Raw genomic sequence first — 23,309 nt, 5'->3', positions numbered from 1 at the left:
CCTCCCAATCCATTGTGTACCTGGGAATGGAGATTCGGAGTCAGGATTTTCGGGCTTTTCCATCGGCCCCCAGGATAAGCCAGGCCCTAGAGTGCATCATGAGCATGCTGAAGAGGAGCAGTTGCTCAGTGAGACAGTGGATGAGTCTCACAGGGACCCTCTCATCACTGGCCCTGTTTGTCGAGCTAGGGAGACTCCACCTCCGCCCTCTTCAATTCCATCTTGCAGCTCATTGGGACAAGGGTTCGACTCTCGAAGCAGTCTCTATCCCTATCAACCAAGAGATGAAGACCACTCTCCTGTGGTGGAAGCACAACCTCCTTCTCAAGGAGGGTCTATCGTTGGCCATTCAGACCCCCAATCTTCATCTCTTCTCAGATGCATCGGACTCGGGCTGGGGTGCAACCTTGGACGGACGGGAATGCTCGGGAACGTGGAACGAGGAACAAGGATTACTCCACATCAACTGCAAGGAGCTGCTAGCAGTTCATCTAGCCCTGTTGAACTTCAAGTCCCTCCTGCTAGGCAAAGTGGTGGAGGTGAACTCAGACAATACCACAGCCTTGGCTTACATCTCCAAGCAAGGAGGGACCCATTCGAGGAGCCTATACGAGATCGCAAGGGACCTCCTCATTTGGTCAAGAGGTCTAAACCTCACTCTGGTCACGAGGTTCATTCAGGGCGATATGAACGTCTCAGCAGATCGCCTAAGCAGAAGGAATCAGGTCATTCCCACGGAATGGACCCTCCACAAGAGTGTGTGCAACAGACTTTGGACCTTGTGGGGTCAACCTACCATAGATCTGTTTGCCACCTCCTTAACCAAGAGACTTCCGCTGTATTGTTCCCCTGTTCCAGACCCTGCAGCAGTTCATGTGGATGCTTTTCTACTGAACTGGTCCCATCTCGACCTGTACGCATTCCCACCGTTCAAGATAATAAACAAAGTTCTGCAGAAATTCGTCTCGCACGAAGGGACACGGCTGACGCTGGTTGCTCCCCTTTGGCCTGCAAGAGAATGGTTCACAGAGGTACTTCAATGGCTAGTTGACTTCCCCAGGACTCTACCTCTAAGAGTGGACCTTCTACGTCAACCTCACGTAGACAGGTTGCACCCAAACCTCCACGCTCTTCGGCTGACTGCCTTCAGACTGTCGAAAGATTCGCTAGAGCTAGAGGCTTTTCGAAGGAGGCAGCCAGTGCGATTGCCAGAGCAAGAAGGGTTTCCACTCGTAGAGTCTACCAATCTAAGTGGGAGGTCTTCCGAAGCTGGTGTAGAGCCAATTCAATATCCTCTACCAATACCTCTGTGACCCAAATAGCTGACTTCCTTCTACATCTTAGGAATGAGAGATCCCTTTCAGCACCTACGATTAAAGGATATAGGAGTATGTTGGCTTCAGTTCTCCGCCACAGAGGTTTGGACCTGTCTTCCAACAAGGACCTTCAAGACATTCTTAAGTCTTTTGAGACGTCTAAAGAACGTCGTCTTTCCACTCCAGGCTGGAATCTAGACGTAGTCTTAAGGTTCCTTATGTCATCTAGGTTCGAACCTCTCCAGTCAGCTTCCTTCAAGGACCTTACCCTCAAGACTCTTTTTCTCGTTTGCCTTGCAACAGCTAAGAGAGTCAGTGAGGTTCATGCCTTCAGCAAGAACATTGGTTTCACAACCGAATCTGCAACATGTTCTTTTCAGCTTGGATTCCTAGCAAAGAACGAGCTTCCTTCACGTCCTTGGCCTAGATCGTTCGAAATACCTAGCCTCTCCAACATGGTAGGTAACGAACTAGAGAGAGTTCTTTGCCCTGTCAGAGCTCTCAAATATTATCTTAAGAGGTCTAAACCTATTCGAGGACAGTCAGAAGCCTTATGGTGTGCCATCAAGAAACCTTCGAGACCCATGTCCAAGAATGGGCTTTCGTATTATATAAGGCTTCTGATCAGAGAAGCACATTCTCACTTAAAGGAGGAAGACCTTGCATTGCTGAAGGTAAGGACCCACGAAGTAAGAGCCGTAGCTACTTCGATGGCCTTTAATAAAAACCGTTCTCTGCAGAGCATAATGGATGCAACCTATTGGAGGAGCAAGTCAGTGTTTGCATCATTTTATCTGAAAGATGTCCAGTCTCTTTACGAGAACTGCTACACCCTGGGACCATTCGTAGCAGCGAGTGCAGTAGTAGGTGAGGGCTCAGCCACTACATTCCCTTAATCCCATAACCTTTTTTAACCTTTCTCTTGAATACTTTTATTGTTGTTTTTATGGTTGTTACGGTAGGCTAAGAAGCCTTCCGCATCCTTTTGATTTGGCGGGTGGTCTATTCATTCTTGAGAAGCGCCTGGGTTAAAGGTTTGGTAGAGGTCCTTTAGTAGGGGTTGCAACCCCGTGTACTTTGGCACCTTTGGGTTGATTCAGCCTCCAAGAGGAACGCTGCGCTCAGTAAGGAAGACGAACTTTAAATAAAGAGGCAGAGTAACGGTTCTATTCGACTTCCTTACCAGGTACTTATTATTTCATTGTTATTTGAGATAACTGTTATATGAAATATGGGATACTTAGCTATCCTTTAATCTTGTACACTGGTTTTCACCCACCTCCCTGGGTGTGAATCAGCTACATGATTATCGGGTAAGTTTAATATTGAAAAATGTTATTTTTATTAGTAAAATAAATTTTTGAATATACTTACCCGATAATCATGATTTAATCGACCCTCCCTTCCTCCCCAGAGAGAACCAGTGGACCGAGGAATAATTGAGGAGGTGTCAACAAGAAGTACTTGAGTACCTGGCCACAGGTGGCGCTGGTAAGTACACCCCCTTCTAGTATTGTGATAGCTGGCGTATCCCTCCATAGAATTCTGTCGGGCAACGGAGTTGACAGCTACATGATTATCGGGTAAGTATATTCAAAAATTTATTTTACTAATAAAAATAACATTTTTATTTGCCAGGGCAGTTTATAGAAAGGATTATCATTATGGTCAATATAACTCAAAGATAGTTTATTAATTGGATGGTTTAATAGAAGTGTCATGAATTTTTTGCGACAAAGATTCACACCGAAACTTATGAAGGGCCATACTTTGGTAGTATTAATGAATCTGAAAAGAACCCTGTAAACATTTTAATTAAGCATTTTTAAAGGATTTGACTATTGAAATCACCTTTCCAGTAGCCATTATATTTACTAGCAATGTCAGTGAACTACGGACATTTTGCTGAGCAATTCTGTACCTAAGGATAATTGTCATTAGGACTTTGCTCTGGATTTGGTGGGAAGGAATCAGTTTAGGTAGAGAAGGGGAAGATGTGTATAATTAGAATACTAGGTCTAAATGACTAGTGGGTATAATAAAGAGAAGTCATGATTTTTCCTTTTTGTTATTAATGTAGATGTAGATGCCCTTATTTGCATACCAGCATTATGTAAATATCTGAAAATTATGATATTTTGATGACTCATGTGTTCAAGTTTCTCTGGTATTTGAAGTTGTCATGTCTAAAGATATTAGTGGATACCTTAAAAGTAAAGAAAAGGAGATTGATATCACACAAATACGTTATTTTATAGCACAAACTTAAAATTAACAACTCCAATGTACATGAGACACACTTTAACTTATAGGTATATTAAGTTACAGTTGCTATTTAAATCTTATTTCCAGTCCTTTAGGTGCCAACCTGTAGAGCTCATTGCGGCTCCTCCTACCAAAGTAGTGATTAGTCATAAGTAAAATAATATTTTTGTTTGAAATGTTAATGTAAAATTCTAAACGATTTGCTCATTCCTTATACTGTATTCTAAACACATTTCTTTGAAATTCTAAATAATTTGATGATTTCATATACTGTATACATATTTCTTTAATGCCCAGGCAATGTAAATATTGCAACTTGCCAGGTCAAAAATGAATGTGAAGAGTAATATCTCTTTTTTAAATATAAAACTTACCCGCTGGTTATATAAAAGAGCTGAAGTCCCTGACGCCAGGGCAGAAAATTCAAATCTCGCGCTATCGAAGATACGCCAGGTGTACCAACCGCACCCTAGCGGTAGAACAGGTGGAACTACACACCAACTCCAGTTCTTCTCTCTGCCGTCATAGCTGACTGACATACAGAAGTTCGCTCTCGTGTTTTTACTCTCTTGGGAAGTTGTTTGGTGATGTACAACGTTCTTTTTTGAGTTTAAGCTATCGTTGATTAATTTTCCTTGGTTCTTATCTTGAAATCTTTTTGTTTGAGATTTTCTTTATTGTTTTTTCCCTTACTTTTTGCTTGTCGGTCTCTCACGTTAACTTTAAAATGGCCGACTCCTCCCCTGCTCAGCGTAGGTGTGTTAGTGAGGGTTGTCGTACACGACTTCCTAATGGATCTATTGATCCTCATTCTATTTGTGTAAAATGTAGGGGTAAATTTTGTTCATTAGATGATAGGTGTAATGAGTGTCTTTCCTTAACTAATGATGATTTTGTTACTTACGATCGTTATGTTAGGAGATTAGAGAGAGATAGAGTTAGGCGTAGTTCTTCCCGATCTGTGGATAGAACCTTACCTAATTTACCTGTTCCTAATCCTGTTCCTTCCCCTGTGGTGGTAGATCAGGAACCTACTATGAAGGACATGTTTACTGCTATTTTGTCTCTTGGTGAGAAAGTTGAGTCCTTAGCAGCCGATAGAAATACTATCTTTTCAGAGTTAAAGGTATTGAAAAACCGTGATCCTATCGGAACTGTGGAAAGTGTTTCAGTGTCTGATGTGGTACCGAAGAATCGTGACTCTCTCGGTGTTGTGACAAGTGTTGATAATGTGGTTAGTGTTGCGGAAGGTGCGTCGACTCGAGTGTCTGATGTGGTACCGAAGAATCGTGACTCTCTCGGTGTTGTGACAAGTGTTGATAATGTGTTTAGTGTTGCGGAGGGTGCGTCGGCACGATCTTGTCGTTCACCTAGCCTTAGACCTCTTTCGAGCTCTCGAACCCATGGGAGAAGTAATGTCGAACGGCTTAAGGGAACGAGAAGCATCATCAATCGTGCAGACGTCCCCTCGAACGTTCCTGTTGCCGTAGCTCAGGTCGTTCACCCTCATCGTAGGAAAGGGGAGGTTCATACGTTATCCCCGTCTTCCGATGAAGGGTCGGGGAGTGAGATCTGGCGGCGAGCGTCGAGACCGCTTAAACGCTCCCATGTTGATTCACAGCGTCGGGAATCGCCTGTGCGGCCAGGATGTAGTTCGTGGGGTTCACCGGAACGTTTCCGTTCTCCCAGCGCTTGCACTCCGGCCAAACGTTCGGATCACCGTGTTCGTGCGGATATGATTCCTTCCGATTCGGACCTTGTAACTATTCATGCACCTCCTCTTCCATCGGATTGGCTTTCTCCCCCTGAAATGCGTGGTGACATTAGTGCGAATCTTCCTTCTAGGAGTTCTGTTGATCCGAAATGGACTGCGCTTTTGTCTATGAAGAAACAACTCTCGTCGTTGATGGATTCTTATCAACCAGGTGTTGGCGTTGTGTCTGGGCGTTCGATGTCAGACCAGTTATCGCACAAACGTTCGATGGTATATGGCCTTGACGAGTTATCACTTAGGCGGTCTCCCATTCACAGTGTTCAACGCCAGGTTGATTTTGATGAGTCGCGTCAGAGAGTTTTGGTTGACCAGTTTGCGTTTTCTGGTCGCGGGGAAGAGCATCGGCGTCGACAAGTGGACGAGACGCGGCAACAATTTGAAGTAGTGGATCGCCCGCGGCAACAACTTTTGGACGCGGCGCGTCAAAACATTGGTTTACAGCGGCGACATCCTGACTACTTTGATCGCTCGCAGCAACAGTCCTCGGACTTTACGCGACCTCGCGGCGATCTTCAACAGTTACCTTCTGATTTCAAGCGTTCTTCTGTTCAACAACAGTTGAATTCTAAGCGGTCTAAGCAGTTGTTGGTTGAGGATGATCGTCTACATGTCCGTGTTTCGCATCAATCTACTTCTACTTCTCCCCACCAAATTGACTCAGATGTTGGCCTTGACAGGCAGTCCCATCCAGACGTTGTTCCTTCGGTTCAGGCTGCAGCTGTTGCTGCACTGCCAGAAGACGAACCAGAGGAAAAGTCGGATGAGGATAATCCTATTGAGGAAGTCTCTGAGAATGAGGAGGAGAAGCATTATCAGCATGCTGTGGACCTTCGCAAGTTTATGCTTATTTTGACTGGAATTTTCCCGGATTCTTTTACCCCTGTGGCCCCTCGTTCTCCGCCTTCTGAATTCATCTTAGGTAAAGCTACTAAGGTTCCAGTTTACACCAAGATGGTTCTTTCTCGATCTTCTAAGCGGGCCTTGAAGTTAATGGGTTCTTGGTTGGACTCCAAGAAAGCTTTTGGCAAGACGGCCTTTGCCTTTCCTCCCGCTAGGTTAGCCTCTAAATCTAGTGTGTGGTATGAGACTGGTGAAGTGTTGGGCTTGAGTTTTCCTTCTTCTGCACAAGGGGATTTTTCAAGTTTGGTAGATGCTTCTCGTCGTCTTGCCTTAAGGAAGACGAAGATTTGGTGGTCCATTCCAGAGTTCGACCATTTGCTTAAAGGTCTTTTCAGGGCCTTCGAAGTTTTTAATTTTTTGGACTGGGCTTTGGGGGCTTTGAGTAAGAGGGTCTCTGATATGACGGAAACGGACACTAGTGGTTTGGTTCATTTGATGTCCTGCTTGGACAAAGGTGTGAGAGATGGCTCCAACGAACTTGCTGCCTTGTTTACAGCTGGAATTCTCAAGAAAAGGGCCACGATGTGCTCCTTCCTCTCCGCAGGAGTGTCTCCCTATCAGAAAACAGGCCTTCTTTTCGCACCTTTGTCTAATTCTTTATTTCCTCAGGAATTAGTGGGCGAGGTGGCTACTGCTCTCACTCAGAAGGCCACACATGACTTAGTTACTCATTCGACTAGGAAAGTTTTGCCTCCGTCATTCTCCTCTCGAAAACCTAAGGAATCTTCTTCTGGGTTTCGTCCTCAGTCCTTTCGTGGGAAGCCCTCTGGGAGAGGCTCTTTTAAACCAGAAGGAAGGAAACCTAGAGGCAGAGGGGGCAAGTCCGGCCGAGGTAAAGTCTGACTGCCCTCTCCTTCAGACAGCAGTGGGGGCCAGGTTGACTCACTTTTGGGAGGCTTGGGAGAGGAATGGAGCGGACCCCTGGTCCGTCCAGGTGTTAAAGGAAGGCTACAAGATCCCCTTCCTGACCAATCCTCCTTTAGTCACAGATCCAGTGGATCTTTCGCCCAAATACAGAGAGGGTCCCAAGAAACAAGCCATGCTTCTACAGATGTCTCTTTTATTAGAGAAACGAGCAATAGAGGAAGTGCAAGATGTTACGTCTCCGGGGTTTTACAACCGCCTTTTTCTAGTACCCAAGAGTTCCGGGGGGTGGAGACCGGTTCTGGACATAAGTGTGCTCAATGGTTACGTCCAAAACTCGACGTTCACCATGGAGACTCAGAAAACAGTTCTGGCAGCTGTGAGGAAGGACGATTGGATGGTCTCTTTAGATCTTCAGGATGCCTATTTCCACCTTCCGATTCATCCCAGCTGCAGACGTTATCTGAGGTTCATGGACGGAAACAAGGTCTTCCAGTTCAGGGCTCTTTGTTTCGGACTTTGCACGGCTCCTCTATTGTTCACCAAGATCATGCTGAACGTGGCAAGCATGCTGCATTCGAGGGGAATCAGGGCCTCTCTGTATCTGGACAATTGGCTGATAAGAGCCTCCTCAGCCGATTGTTGTTTGAAGGACCTCAAGATGACTTTGGATCTCTCCAGAGAACTGGGTCTCCTGGTGAGCTCGAAAAAATCACAACTCATTCCATCCCAGGAGATTCTTTATTTGGGGATGGAGATTCACAGTCGGAGTTTTCGGGCTTTTCCGTCGTCGGTGAGAATCCAAGCAGCCCTCCTAAAAGTACAAACGTTCCTGAAGAGAGATCTTTGCTCCGTCAGAGATTGGATGAGCCTTCTGGGGACACTCTCGTCGTTAGAGAAGTTCGTGACCCTGGGGAAGTTGTTCTTGCGTCCTCTTCAGTTTCATCTCAACCGCCATTGGAAGAAAGGGGACAGCCTCGACAGGGATTGCATTCCCATCTCGACTTCCATCAAGTCTCATCTTCAATGGTGGAACAACGAGCCCAGACTAAAAGAAGGCTTGTCTTTACTTCAGAGGAACCCAAACCTCGTGTTGTGTTGCGACGCCTCCAACTCGGGGTGGGGAGCCACTCTAGAGAAGCAGGAACTTTCGGGGACTTGGACGGTGGAGCAAACCTCTCTCCACATCAATCAAAAAGAGCTTTTAGCTATTCATCTGGCTCTCATCGGCTTCGAAAAGCAGATCAGGGGCAAGGTAGTCCAAGTCAATTCGGACAGCACGACAGCTCTGGCCTATATTGCGAAACAAGGCGGGACCCACTCTTGGCCTCTGTTCGAGATTGCAAGACTGCTCCTCATCTGGGCGGAGGAAAGGAAGGTGACTCTTTTGACGCGGTTCATCCAGGGAGTCAACAATGTGAGCGCAGACAGACTCAGCAGGAAAGGTCAGGTTCTCTCCACAGAATGGATTCTGCACCCGGACATCTGCAAGAGTCTGTGGCGGTTATGGGGTCGACCTCTCGTGGATCTCTTTGCCACCGCGAAGACCAAACGACTAGAGTGTTACTGCTCTCCGGTTCCAGATCCCGAAGCTTTTCACATAGACACTTTTCTGATGAACTGGTCACACATGGAGGTTTATGCCTTTCCTCCGTTCAAGATCCTTTACAAAGTGATTCAGAAGTTCGTTTCACACGAGGAGACCAGAATGACACTGATAGCTCCGTTCTGGCCGTCAAGGAGCTGGTTTCCAGAGGTACTGGAATGGATGGTGGATGTCCCGAGAAGCCTTCCCATGAGACCCGATCTTCTCAGACAACCTCACTTGGCCCGAAATCATCAAAACCTCCGAGCTCTACGTCTGACTGCCTTCAGACTATCGAAAAACTCGCTAGAGCTAGAGGATTTTCGAAGAAGGCAGCCAAGGCAATTGCAAGGGCAAGAAGGTCTTCAACCATCAAGGTGTATCAGTCCAAGTGGGAGTTGTTCAGGGAATGGTGTAGAACTAACGCGATTTCCTCTTCCAGTACATCGCTTTCCCAAATAGCAGATTTTTTCTTGGACCTTAAAACTAAGCATAACTTCTCGTCATCAACTATTAAAGGTTACAGGAGTATGTTGGCGACGGTTTTTCGACACAGGAACCTAGACCTTTCTGATAATAAGGATCTACGAGATTTACTTAGGTCTTTTGATACGACCAAGATGATTCAAACGGCTCCCATCGCCTGGAATTTGGATGTTGTCCTTAAATTTCTCATGAGTGACAGATTTGAGCCTTTACACTCGGCTTCATTTAAGGACTTAACCTTGAAAACCCTTTTTCTAGTTACCCTCGCCACTGCGAAAAGAGTTAGTGAAGTTCACGCTTTAAGCAAGAACATTGGTTTTCGGAATGGGAAAGCCATTTGTTCTTTGCAACTGGGGTTTCTGGCCAAGAACGAAAACCCTTCTCGACCATGGCCCAAATCCTTCGAGATTTCTAACCTTTCGGATTTGGCTGGCGATGAATTGGAAAGGGTTCTCTGTCCAGTTAGAGCTCTACGGTGTTATGTGGACAGAACTAAGAATCTGAGAGGTAACTCAGACGCTCTGTGGTGTGCAGTTCGGAAACCCTCGATGCCCATGTCCAAGAATGCCTTGTCTTTTTTCGTTAGATTGTTGATTCGAGAAGCTCATGCTCAGTGTGATGAGTCAGATCAGAGGCTCCTCAAAGTCAAGACACATGAAGTCAGAGCGGTAGCGACTTCAGTGGCCTTTAAACAGAACCGTTCTCTGCAAAGTCTGATGGATACAACATTTTGGAGAAGTAAGTCTGTTTTTGCATCCCATTATTTGAAGAATGTTCAGACTCGCTATGAGGACCTTTTTACGTTGGGTCCTTTTATAGCTGCTAATGCGATAGTAGGTGAATGATCTACCACTACGTTCCCTTTTTTCCTAATACCCCTTTTCTATCTCTTGGAACTCGTTTTTTATGGTTGTTTGTGGAGATTGGGCGTCAGTCTTCCGCAATCTTTGATTTGGCTAGGTGGTCAATTTGTTTCTTGAGTGCACCCGGAACAAGGGTATTGGTTGAGGTCCTGTCATGTTATAGGTGTTTGTACCGTTTGACAGCTCCTAGAGATTTTCAGCCCGAGTGGATTACTGGATCTCTTAAGGATAGCGGACGAAATGAGGCAGAGTATCATTGCTGTCAGCTTCCTTATCAGGTGAGAACTGCTTAAGTTTATTGTATGTAACCCTTAAGTGAATTTTCTGTATGTAGCTGTCTCTGACCCGCCACCAAGGGGTGTCAATCAGCTCTTTTATATAACCAGCGGGTAAGTTTTATATTTAAAAATGATATTTTCATAATAAAATAAATTTTTGAATATACTTACCCGCTGGTTATATAAATTTAACACCCTCCCTCCTCCCCTCTAGAGACTACCTATGGTATGGCTATGAGGCATGGAAGAACTGGAGTTGGTGTGTAGTTCCACCTGTTCTACCGCTAGGGTGCGGTTGGTACACCTGGCGTATCTTCGATAGCGCGAGATTTGAATTTTCTGCCCTGGCGTCAGGGACTTCAGCTCTTTTATATAACCAGCGGGTAAGTATATTCAAAAATTTATTTTATTATGAAAATATCATTTCACATTAGTTAGGCATACGTCAGTTCTAATTGTGTCGTTCATCCTTAAATATTAAATGCAAAAATAAAATCCCTTAATGCCATTTTACCCAACCTTACTTAGGTCCCTACATCTTACAAGAATGAGGAATGTACTGTATTGTGCAGTACTGTGCTTCACATAAAAGCCTATTAATATAGGTATACATAAATTTGGTTTTTATAAAATGATAGCAGGTTGTAAAATATTTTTTCGTGTTCAGTACACGTATAGCAAACGTACAAGTTACTTTATAGGGCTAAAATCCAGTCTCTTAGAACCAATTAAACGCATAGGGTGCAGTATTACTATACAATAACAAAACTGTATTAGCTAAAAAATCCCTCTTGGTGACTGGATATCTAACATGATATCTAACTTGATCTGCACACACACACACATTATGAAGTTATGAGCCATCAATAGATTTTATAAAAGCAAGGACAGTATCACTAATATTGAATGACTTATCTAACTGTAAATAACACCAGGCAACATTATGGATCCAAAAAAAAAGATTCAAATAGTACTCGTACTGGTGGTAGTAGTGGTAGTAGTATTTATTTTTGATAATCCTTGTGGAGTAGTTGGTTAAAAACTAACCTTAGTCTTGTTACTAGTATGGATTTCAATCCTATCGGTGATAGATAATTTCTTCATTTCTTTGGGATTTCAAGGATTTCAGTGAAAATTCCATCAGTAAATATTTCTAACAAATCTGTGAAAAAGCCACTTTTTTTGCTGAACATTCTTCAAGACCATGAAAGAGGAATTGTATACAGTATATAGGTTACATATATTATTTAGAAATTTTTGAAAGAATTTAGCAACAATTCTGTTATTTCCTGTTCAACTAGAGCAGAAACCTTTTGTCTTTTACATGGATATACCTTTGGCAAAACCTGGTATAGTCAGTGAATAACAAGGTACAGTAAGTTAATTAATACATTATTAGCAGGGTACTACACGGTTATTTGATTGTCAATGTTCATTTTTTCCTTGGCTGTGCTGTGTTCCTGTCTAGATATCTATGTTGCAGCTGAACTTTTAACATGGTTGCCTGTTTTTATATTTTATATTTGCCTGTTTTAGATGTTCTCTTGACAACTTTGGGTATCTTATTTGTAATGAATTTGACTGGTGTTGATAATGAGGACTGATTCTCCTCTAAATTTTAATTAGCGGAGGTGTTCAGGGTGTGACAGAGAATGTGAGTGCTTTATGCCTCTATAGTTATCACACAAAACATTTTAAAAGATGTGCAGTTTGCATTTCCCACATCTAGAATTAACTGGGTGAAATTTTTATGGAACAGTAAACAGGTTAAAAGTAACATTGTACAGTATTTGATAGATGATACATTTGTATATAGATATTTTTAGTACATGTAATTGCCTTTGATAATTGTACAGTACGGTATGTGCTGTATTTGATATGTCTTAAAAGTTTTAGTTTGAAAATTGTGTACTGTATATTTGTATATAACAATAGCACAACAAGGGCTCACTCCACAATTACAGCAAGCAAATGCAATATCAAAATACATAGCTATATAATACATTCATACTAATGTCTTCTAAGTACTTAAATGTACTAGATTAAAATCTTACAATAACTGCCTTCCTTTTCCATTCATTATTGTGCCCATTATCAGTTATATGTGTGTAGTATAAGAAAATGGTTCCAAAAATTTATCTGAATCAAAGGTATAGTAACGGATGTTGCTGAGAAATGTTCAAATGAGGTAAGGTGTTAGTGGATACTACTTAGATGTTGTATGTTTGTGAGTGAGGGAAATAAGAGGGTGCACTTAGTACTGTGTATTTCTCTAGTGCATCATTTGTTTGGCCTTGATAATTAATGTACATCTATGGTGATGGTCAGTTTGTGAAGTACTGAGTTGTTTATTTTTGTATTCTTTCTGACTGTGTAATGTATTTGAAAGGCTTTACTGATGAGAATCAAGCACCACAATTTCTTACCTTTCAGATATCAAGCTATTTATATTCATGTAGTCACATGCCCTCAATTTCATGGATTATCTGAAATTATAGATTACTGTTATAAACCAATTATATATTAAGCTTACAACTTGAGCTTTATGCTAAATTTCATACTGTACAGACACTATGACACTGCACAGCAAACCATATATAGTATGTTTGTATACATAAACAAACTTTCGTTCTTTAAGATAGGGGATGTCTTCGGAGGAGATGGAATGGCTGTTTAATTCATTAACATGGTAGTTAATGACAAGTGGTGAGTGCCGACCAGTAGTCCCATCTACTTTTTTGTCTTTGGCCAGAATAAGTACAGACGCACTATTGCGTTCTATCCAAAGGCCGTGTGATCTTTTTTTTCTTTCTTTACAGAGTGAATGGTTGATTGATGGCTTTACGTCAGTTGTGGAAAGGAACCAGGAATCTTGTAAATGCTTGGGAAAGGATGAATGCTGGAATTGATTTGTGACGAGCAGCTGTAAATTCAAGCTGTCTATACTTCTTGTAGGAGTCATGATTGTTTGCAATCATCCCCATGTGACGAGTACAGATCAATGTCTCCCATGCGATGATAGTCTTACTCTTTTAGGAGGAAAAGGAAGGCTAACTTTTCTTCAACATTAAGAGTAAACTTGAAGTATGAATATAGAAGCACTTTATTCAATCTGTCATCTTTTGAGAACATGGTTTTGCAAACATTCGTTTACAGAATATACACCCACGAGCAACTCTTTTTACAACACTACGCACACTAGTAACCCAATACTTTTTACGAATTTCTCAACTGACCCATTCAGTTCCACAATGTGCAATATTGTGGAAATCATTGGCAACAAGCTTGGCAATCAAATGATCATGGGGAACCAGATATGGACTTCGAAAGTCTTTGGACACTCTTGTACGTTTCAGCCTGCCTCCAACTCTAATTACTCCATCACTATCAAGAACTGGATCTAGAGAACCTATAGTACTAGACGTACCAACACCACGCCCTTCTGACAACGACTTAATTTCACTGGCGTAACGTCGACCCTGAACACATCTCAAAATGGCAACTTCAGCAACTCAGAGTTGTTCTACAGTCAGACCCTGTTCAACATTGCCACGTTTACCCCTTTTAAGGACCATTATGACACGCAACAGTCAAGCTACTGCACGTTTTAAAGAATACCAACACGAATAGTAGGAAAAGAGCTTGTCCATCGTATCCTTCTCCTTGAAACCAAGAGACAAGTTTCACCTCGAACCTCAAGGTCTGCAACATCAATTGAGATATCACTAAATTCTTGTGCTGAATGCCATTGCACTTTATGATTATGAAGAAATTCTGGCCCTTCAAATCACCGATTAACCTTAAGACTTTCAGAGGATATTCCTCTTGTACAAAGATCCGCTGGATTTTGGACACCTTAGACAAAAGACCACTGTTCAGGTTTAGTGAGCTGCAGGATAAGACTCACCCTGTTGGCTACAAACACATTAAAGCAATGAGATTCATTTGATATATACCTTAACACAATCTCTCTATCAGTCCAAAAAGTAGGACGGATCAAGATCAAGCTCTAATTCCCTACGGAGCGTGTCATCCCTTTTTGCAGCCAGCACTGCTGCTTGCAACTCCAAATGTAGAATTGTCATAGACTCTATTGGAGCCACCTTTGATTTTCTAACCACAAGAACCACATGAATCTCCCCTGCTTGGTTCGTGCTCCTTAAATAACTTGAACATCCATATGCTACCTGACTTGCATCAGAAAAATGATGCAGTTCTAATGCTGCTTCACTGAATTCAATTGGTTTGATGCACCTTGAAATCCTAATCTCCCTGAGACCATCAAGAGAACTATACCATTGTGACCACTTGCGGACTAAGCCTTCAGGGACAGGATCATCCCATGACAACTTACAAATGGTAGCTTCTTGCAACAGCAGCTTTCCCTAGACTGTAACCGGATTCACTAATCCGAGAGGGTCATTATGGAAGCCAACATACTCAAAATCTTCCTACGAGTCAACTTAGTATCACTGTTGGGCCAGATTGACCCTGAAGAAGAACTCATTACCTGCAACATCCCATGCAATGCCGAGAGCCCTGCTATCAAAGTCTTTAAGGAATTCAACCTCACTTGCCCTCTCTTGTACTGGAACCAAACTCAGTAATTCCTCATCATTAATGACAAATTTAGTGAGACAAAATCCACCCTTACTGAGCACTTCAGTAGTACCTTTAACCATCTATGAAACCAAACTCTTATAGGGAAGAGATTTCAAGCAATCATCAACATATAAGGGTCGTTTGATGGTATCCAAAACTAATGGAGGAACATCCACATTGTCTACCAATACATGCCCAAGTGCATAAGCATAGCTAGATGAACACCATACTCCCCCAAATACGTGACGAGTCATTCTATGATGAACAATTTCTCCTGCATCAGTGAACTAAATGAAGTGCAAAGCATCCCTATCCTCCTTCGGTATGACCACCTGATAGTACATCGCCGCTATATCTGCAATTACTGCATATGCATGTTCATGGAATCTCAGAAGAACATACAAAAGATTGTTAGTCAAAATTGGCCCCTGGAGACACTTATCATTCAATGCTTCACCATCGAACTTGGCAGAACAATCGAAAACTATACGAATCTTACCTAGTTTTTTGTCGGACTCTACAGCCTGATGGGGCAAATACCACACTTTAGTCTCAAGGATTCGGACATTTGTAGACACAGCTTCTGTATATCCCTTCGATATCAATTTCTGCATCTCACCATCATGCTGAGAAAATAGACTCCTCTTCATAAGACTTCTTTTAGTTGCTTTTAACCTGGACAGAGCCATTACATAATTGTTGGAGACCTGAACATCAGACTTCCAAGGGATAGGAAATTGAGACCGTCCATTGACCGATATACATTCGCGATCCCACAATTTTATAACCTCCCTGTCTTCCAAAGACCAGGAAACATTATCTGAAATACCATCATTTTCAATATTCCACAACACATCGATATCTGAGCCAACACAAGCTTTGGTACTTACAAAATGGGAAACTATACACCGACCAACTGGATTGACAACCTGGGCTGGACCATACAATGTACAACCCAATATGGTACGTACCGCCAAGGCTTCACCTCTCTTACCCTTCCGTACCTCCAATGGTGCCAGGGCCTCTGCATGATCTTTGCCGATCAGAATATGCACAGTTTCACCACCAAGAGGACCAGGAAGACCCTTCAGATGGGGAAACAATGAAACATTCACTGACGGCGACTTGACTGGAATTCTGTCAACAACAAAAAAATTATTGAGGTTAATTAATTCCCTACCATCAACCAAGGAAACACACATGCTAACAATCATAGAAGAGACATCTTCATTAGTCTTACTCATTGTTTTAAGCTTATATGTCTTAACTGCACCACTGATACCCAAAGATTTGATCAAGTCACGAGAGCAGAAAGGGCTGCTAGAAGCACTATCTAATAAGGCAGTAGTTTGGTGAGACTTATTTACAAGAACAGACACTATAAGCATAAACACTTGGGATTCGGCTATGACATCTGTGCTACTGGCCTTGACCACACTTCTATTTTCAACATTCCTCTGAAGGTTATTTGCTAGAGAAGTATGAAGAAATTTGGAATGCTTTTTACCACAACCTGCTACACTACCAACTGATGGATTCCTACAATATACAGTTAAGTGGTTTGAATACAAGCAATTTTCACATAGTTTTTTGCCTCTTACAAGTTTAACTCTTTCTGAGGGTTTCATATTCTTAAACTGATCACAGTGCACTAATTTGTGGTTCTGAGAACGCAACAAACATGGTGGATGCTCAAAGGTCCCAGTCAAAAATGAGGTAGTGCTATTCTTCCTGAACTTTGAATTGTCATCACGCATTTTAGCACCAATGTTACCGTACACAGGATCCGTAGCCTCCTCTACTTCTCTCTCCACGAAGCTCACAAGGCCCTCGAAGTTTGGATATTCTCCTTGGCTTCTCTTGACATCAACAGCATATTTCTTCCATCTATTACGAATATAGAGAGGAAAGCGAGCAAGCACTTCAATGATTAACATCTAGCTATTAATCTCATGTGTCTTCCCCAACTGCTCCAAAGACATCAAGGTGTTAGAGAGCTCGTCTGCCAAATTCCACAACTCATCTGCAGTACGGGCTGTCTTCTTGTCTCAACTTGTTGATGACCCTCTCTCGTATCAAGTGCTGATCCCCAAAACGTTTCTTTAAAATATTTTGGGCTTCTTGATAGCCTCCTTCCTTCTTCATGATGCAAGGATATATTGCCTTATGGGCTTTACCCTTGGTATACTGCAACAAGCGCGTAAGTCTCAATCTATCATCAGCTTTGATTTTTTCGACTAATTCCTCGAAAGTAGCAATGAACGAGTGATATTTGATAGGATTGTCATCAAAGCTCTCAATCTCTAATTTTGAAAGAGTTACAAGCCCCAAGACTTCACTCCCAAGTGCATTCACTGACGTGGAAACTTCAGTCTTGACAGGCGCTGCCGATCTTGACTCCTGCTTCGAATCCAGCCAATCATAGACCTTCCCCATTGTTTCAGAGTACATTTTCTCTGACTCGAAGAAGTTTTGATCATCGGCATCACATTCATCTAAATTCGCGAGGAGGGCATGATGGGCCTCATAGGCCTCCTCAAATTTCTCAAGTGCACACATTAATTTCTCTTGTCTCTTCCTTCACTAAATCTGGCTTGCGTTCTGCCATTAATCTTTCAAATTTATTGATATGACGGATTACTGCAGCTTTACACACGTTGTGTCACGCTTCTTTTCGCCAGTTCTTCAGCCATGTTTGTTGTCATTGCTTATTCACTATTGAGGGGGGTGGTTGATATTTAAGAATAAACGAAGTATGAATAAAGAAGCACTTTATTCACGCAGGTACATGATGTATTGACTGGTGAATCTACAATAGAAATTAATTTACATTACAATACAGTAAGTATACATAGATTTTAGGGAATCATATTGTATTGACTAGTGAATCTACAATTGAAATTAATATAAATTACGATACAATAAGTATGCATAAATTTTAGGCAATCATATAAAAAAAACACAACACAATATGAAATACAGGAAGAAAACTCACAAGCATATGCAACTTCTGAGGGTAAACCAAACACCACAAAGCACAGTACTACAACTTGGGCATTTGGAGAAACTAGATTTCTGGAGACACCTTCATGAATGAGAAGGACTGTTGAAGTGAAGAAGGAGAACCATTTCAGCCTTCTCTGCACCTAGCATGTACCCTCCCATTGGCTGTGTTCTGTTAACATCATTCCAACTATTCTAACGAGGTAATTACATACATTCAATACCTAACAGTATCCAAAAACAAGATAAGTAATTGAACAATACCGAGAAATTTAAAGACGATAGCTAAAGACATTCCAAAGCCTAAGCAAAAAAAAAAATTGATAAAAGAATATTACAATAAAAAAAAAAAAACTTAATGCCCCATGCTCCAATTGCATTAATCTTTTGATCATTATAGCACAACAAATACAACACAAGCACATGATCTAGTAATGTGCAACAATCCCATGTGACGAGTACAGATCATTGCCTCCCATGCGATGGTAGTCTTATTCTTTTAGGAGGAAAAGGAAGGCTAACTTTTCTTCAACGTTATCATTGGCATGTTGGTGGTCTTGGTCCTTGGGGAGTATGCTTCAGGAGGGGAACCTCCCTGATCTACATCAACAAGTTTTTCAGTGCTTGGTGAAGTGTAGAGTTCCCCCAGTAATCACCGCACACCAGCATGCAATGGAGGCTCTCCTGTTGCCATGCAGACCACTGCTAAGGAGTTTGATGTAAGGAAGCCTTGTACTTCCTTAGGTCTTGCAGGTAAGCCTTCGATGTCATTCTTAAGGGAACCATCAGCTAAGGCTACTTTGCCCCACATGTCTCCAGTGTCAGTGACTAGTAAAACCAGGGGTGATTCCAGAAGTGCTCCTTAAGCGGTGTAGTATTGAGCCATGATGGAAAAGGCCGGACTATTAGAATTAGAATCTGCAAGCTCAGAGAGGTAGCGCAATCCTTTCTGTCCAAGACAGAATTTCCAGCTTGATGTTGCAAAGTCTTCTTGACCACCTTTCTTCAAACAAACTCGTTCCAGACGGGCACCTTCATCAAATAGCTCTTCAATGGTGTTTGAAGGATCATTGATCCCCAAGCCATCCTGTTCCCTTACCTGGTGGCTTGCCTAAGAGAATCTTGCTAAGGGAGTCCCACTCAACTCTCTACCTTCAGACATACAACTTTTTTCAGCGGTGTTGAGGAAGGGTGGGGCGCACTCCTGGGCATTCTGGTTGTCGTCGTCCAGATTTTCCGCAGCTTTCATTCCAGACGGCTCTTAGACCAATAGTTGTAGCCCCCAAAACCATGTCAGGTATGTGGTCAACGTGAGTCTGGATTAACGGAAGAAAGACTGGCTCTTCTTCTTTCTTTCCACTCACTTGGGAATGAAGCAGTTGTGATATTGCACGCTGGATCTGACATGGATGTTGGTAAGCTACATTTCTAAGCACCATTCTTAGTGAAAATCTGTATGAAGTAGTTCTCCCCATCCTCCCTTAACAAGGAGTAGAATGGTGCAATGTTTACCAACCTTATTGGTCATCATAAACCAGGTTTTTCATTTCAGACTGCATTTTCTCTTCAGGGAGAAGATTCCTTTAGTTAAAAGAGTACCAGGTACATACCAAATACAGGTCAGACCCTATCAATCTACTCATCCCTATGAGGAGCAGTTAGGGGGTCGATGGAGTTATCTTCCTCGCTCCCGTACCAGACCAGGGAGACTGACATATTCCAAGGAGGAAAAAGAACCAACCAGTTTAGTTCTAGGGGGATGTCAGGCGATCAATAAACGAGTCTCCCTATTTTAAAGAACGAAATGTTAGTACACGTGGGAACGAATAACAGATTTTAAAAGTAGTTTGTATTTTTCCTGGTTGTACAAACCTAAGTCCTTTTAAAGTTAAATTTCCCTCTTTGACCCCCCTCTCAGTCCTGAATTAATGGTCAAAAGTTAAGATTCTTTGTCAGAGAAGTGCGCACACACCTGCTGTTGTTAACTACCTTGTTAACGAAGCAAATTCAACGGGGAGTCCAGCTCTACTGAAGACATTCCTTAATTTAAAGGGCTCATATTTATATAGCTAGGATAAATACAAGTTACTTGTAAAGTTTGTTATATTTCATATATCACAGCAGTTCAGTATTACAAAACGAATACAGTAACCTTTTTATACATTGCCCAAAACTGGTCCTAATAGAATCAACTAGAATACAAGTAGGTGTTATGCTTTTAAAGATAAAGTCATTTGTAACTACAATTTTTTTCCTTTATCAATAAATTACATCGCGATATAGTACATAATAATGATCAATGGACTTATTAAGGTTTGTGTAAAGAGTTAAATTTATTACTTATGTATCCTTTATACCTGCAACTCCCTGTATAATTTATGCATTCTACGTGGATATGACACCTATTTAAACTAAGAATTCTTTATGTTTGTTCATATTTCACTAACTTTAATGTCTTCGGAATAACACAAGCATATGAAACTTTTTTGTTAATTCTGCCAATATCCAAAAAGACCATAGCTCACTCTTTCAGATTCATTATACAGTACATAACTGTACAAATTGGCAGTCTCTTGTGTAGCACCTAAAATTTCCCATTTGATCCACATAGAAATGAATTAGCTCTCAGGTCCCCCCCCCCCCCCAAAAAAAAAAAAAAGACCTGAGAGACTTATCAGTCAGTCACCATTAAAAAAAAATTAAAAGATAATTGACAGAAACAAGGAAAGGGGTGGCAAATGCAATAAGAAAAATAGAAAAATATCAAAGTTTTATAAATGTGCATCTTTGTGCTCTGGTTGAAACCATGGTAACTCCCTTTATTTTACGATTCTATCTTATCATAATTGTACTCTAGGTCGCAGGTTGGAATGGAGATCCATTCCTGTGATGTGTTTTAACGAGTTTTAATATACAGTAATTCAAAACACCCATATACAGTCTATACATAAACACCTAAGTTATTCACCTATACTAATGAACTAGAGAAATAATATGAAAATATATTCTATAGCTTGAAAAGGAATAGGTAATAAAGAAAACATGGGAAGGACATAAGTATAAAATGATAATATGGAACAGTAAAAAGAATGCAATTTCTTTGGGAGCTTCTTTGTATCCACTAAACATTGCCCATAAGTCGAGAGTATTGTAACCCTAGAAATTACTGTACGTAAAATATGAGTCTTTACAAAATACGATTACTATAAATATTTATTTCTAGAAACCATCAGAGAATGTGCACGTTTCATTTATCTATTTTTAGAAACCATCAGAGAATGGGCACGTTTCATTAACATATCCACAAACCCGTGAAGATTCTGTTATTGAAAGATTTTACTACATGTAAATAATAATCTATTTTGTTTTATTAAAAATAAAGGATTAAAAATTGTTGGTATAGGTTTCTAACCTTATTTCATCAGGTTTTCATCTGAATATTTGAGCCTTGAAATCTTTGTCGTCATAACAAAATATTTCTGATAATAGTCATTACATTATATCCCCTTTAGCACATGGAGTGAAATCAAATCCCCATTAAGTGTGCATGAATCATCGTACAGTACTAAAGTACATATTGTACAATATATATTTTTAATAAACATGATTGACCTATTTATTTTGAATTGATGCACATCATCAACAAATAATACAATATCATCAACAAGAAGATAAAAATAGAAGTTATAGCAAACTGCAATACTATATTTTAAGTAAATATTGATCCATATGAAAGTACTCTCTCTCTCTCTCTCTCTCTCTCTCTCTCTCTCTCTCTCTCTCTCTCTCTCTCTCTCTCTCTCTCTCTCTCTCTCTCTCTCTCTCTCTCTCTCTGTTGTGCCATCATTGCACTTTACACAAGAATTAAAAGGGTCTGTAGTTTTCCTACATAATTCCCATAGATGTGTTACTGTCAGTTCATTGTTTAGGCGTTACCTTTTACATGAAAAACAATGAATAGACTCATTATTCCAGAAAATAGCGCATAATGCAGGAGCATATAATCCACTCCAGGAAAAAGCATATACTATACGAATACAGGAGCACAGTTCCAACCAATTTGGGAGACCTTTTATATGGTCTTTTCAGCTTCCTTTCAGCCCCTAACTGCACTCATTTTTTAGCTTTCTTCTGTACCTCTCTTTCCACTTGAATTCCTCCATCTTACTGTCCAGTCTCTTAACTCTTCTATCATACTCTTACTGTAAGATTTTACATAAGGGCAGAATGACCTTCCAGGCCTTAAATTCACAAATCCAATTCAACCCAATGCTTATTTTTTATCAAACATTGTCTGCAGTATATGTAGCTGATTGAGCTTGATTTAACCCACAGCAATGTAATTATGAGTAGTTTTGAAATGTTCATTACTTTAGATCCAAAAGTAAATTTACTTTAAAATCAATATGATTATTTGAAATTTCCCGAAGTACATAATATGCTAAGGGCCATTAAGAAGTTAATATAGATTGAATTTTATCATTAAAGATATCATGCAGTACAAATAGAGTAATATTTATTGAACAGTTCCATCAGTTCAATTAAATAAGTGATTTACATATGTCTGTTTTTAAACATGTTCTTGAAAAGTCCCTTTATTCTTCATACCTGTGGGGAAGAATGTTTAATAACTGAGCGTCTGGAAAAACAAAAAACAAAAAACAGGTTTTCGAACTTACCTGGAATCGTAGGTTTCACTGATTCAACCGCATAGAAAGACACAAATTTCAAACTGTTTTACATTATAAGGAGAAATTACATGGTAGGAAATGGAAGGATAGTGAAATTTATACAGGTTGACGTAGGTAAATCATGGCTCGGAGGTAAATCACTCATTAGAGAAAAATGGGTGATGACAAGCTAGATTAAAGAGTGCATGATTCATATTCAGAAGTGTTGAGGTGTAGAAGATCGAGATAAAAAGGCTTGAATAGATAACGTAGGATTAGAATAGACTAAATAGTAAAAAAGAGAGTCTGGATACCTGAAGAGTATAGGCTACTGTAGGTGTTTGCATGATAAAAGTTGAATTACAAAGAATGTATGGAAGGTTCAAGGCATTGTGGACGAATCATCTTTGTAATATGAAAGAAATAATTGCGTTGAAGTCTTACTATGCAGTCAGTTCATTCACAATCAACCCATTATAGCCAGAGAACTTCAAATCAATCAATCAATCTACCCATTATAGGATGAATAGGGGAGTGACTGTTATGTTGTTTTTCTCTGGGACCAGCCCCGGTTATTGAAAGTGACATGTTGAAAATACAGCCTGTACATGCAGCATATATATATATATATATATATATATATATATATATATATATATATATATATATATATATATATATATATATATATATATATCAGTTT

The 23,309-nt window shown here is 40.9% G+C and overlaps 1 protein-coding gene across 1 annotated transcript; it reads right to left on the bottom strand.

The window, feature by feature from the left end:
• Positions 1-15,220: 15,220 nt before the first annotated feature.
• Positions 15,221-16,870, bottom strand: LOC137643340 (uncharacterized). Its single transcript, XM_068376174.1, has one exon. It carries the CDS (start codon positions 16,868-16,870, stop codon positions 15,221-15,223), a length of 1,650 nt encoding a protein of 549 aa, XP_068232275.1.
• Between the last annotated feature and the right edge of the window lie 6,439 nt (positions 16,871-23,309).

This window comes from Palaemon carinicauda, chromosome 6 (genome assembly GCF_036898095.1).
Source record: "Palaemon carinicauda isolate YSFRI2023 chromosome 6, ASM3689809v2, whole genome shotgun sequence".
NCBI lineage: Eukaryota > Metazoa > Arthropoda > Malacostraca > Decapoda > Palaemonidae > Palaemon > Palaemon carinicauda.
The sequence above is the reverse complement of the archived record's forward strand: the minus strand, read 5'-3'. Positions and strand labels throughout refer to the sequence as shown.

What these genes read in the sequence shown, in the direction of transcription:
- LOC137643340 (XM_068376174.1), bottom strand. Translation starts at nt 16,870, where the DNA reads ATGTTAATCATTGAAGTGCTTGCTCGCTTTCCTCTCTATATTCGTAAT.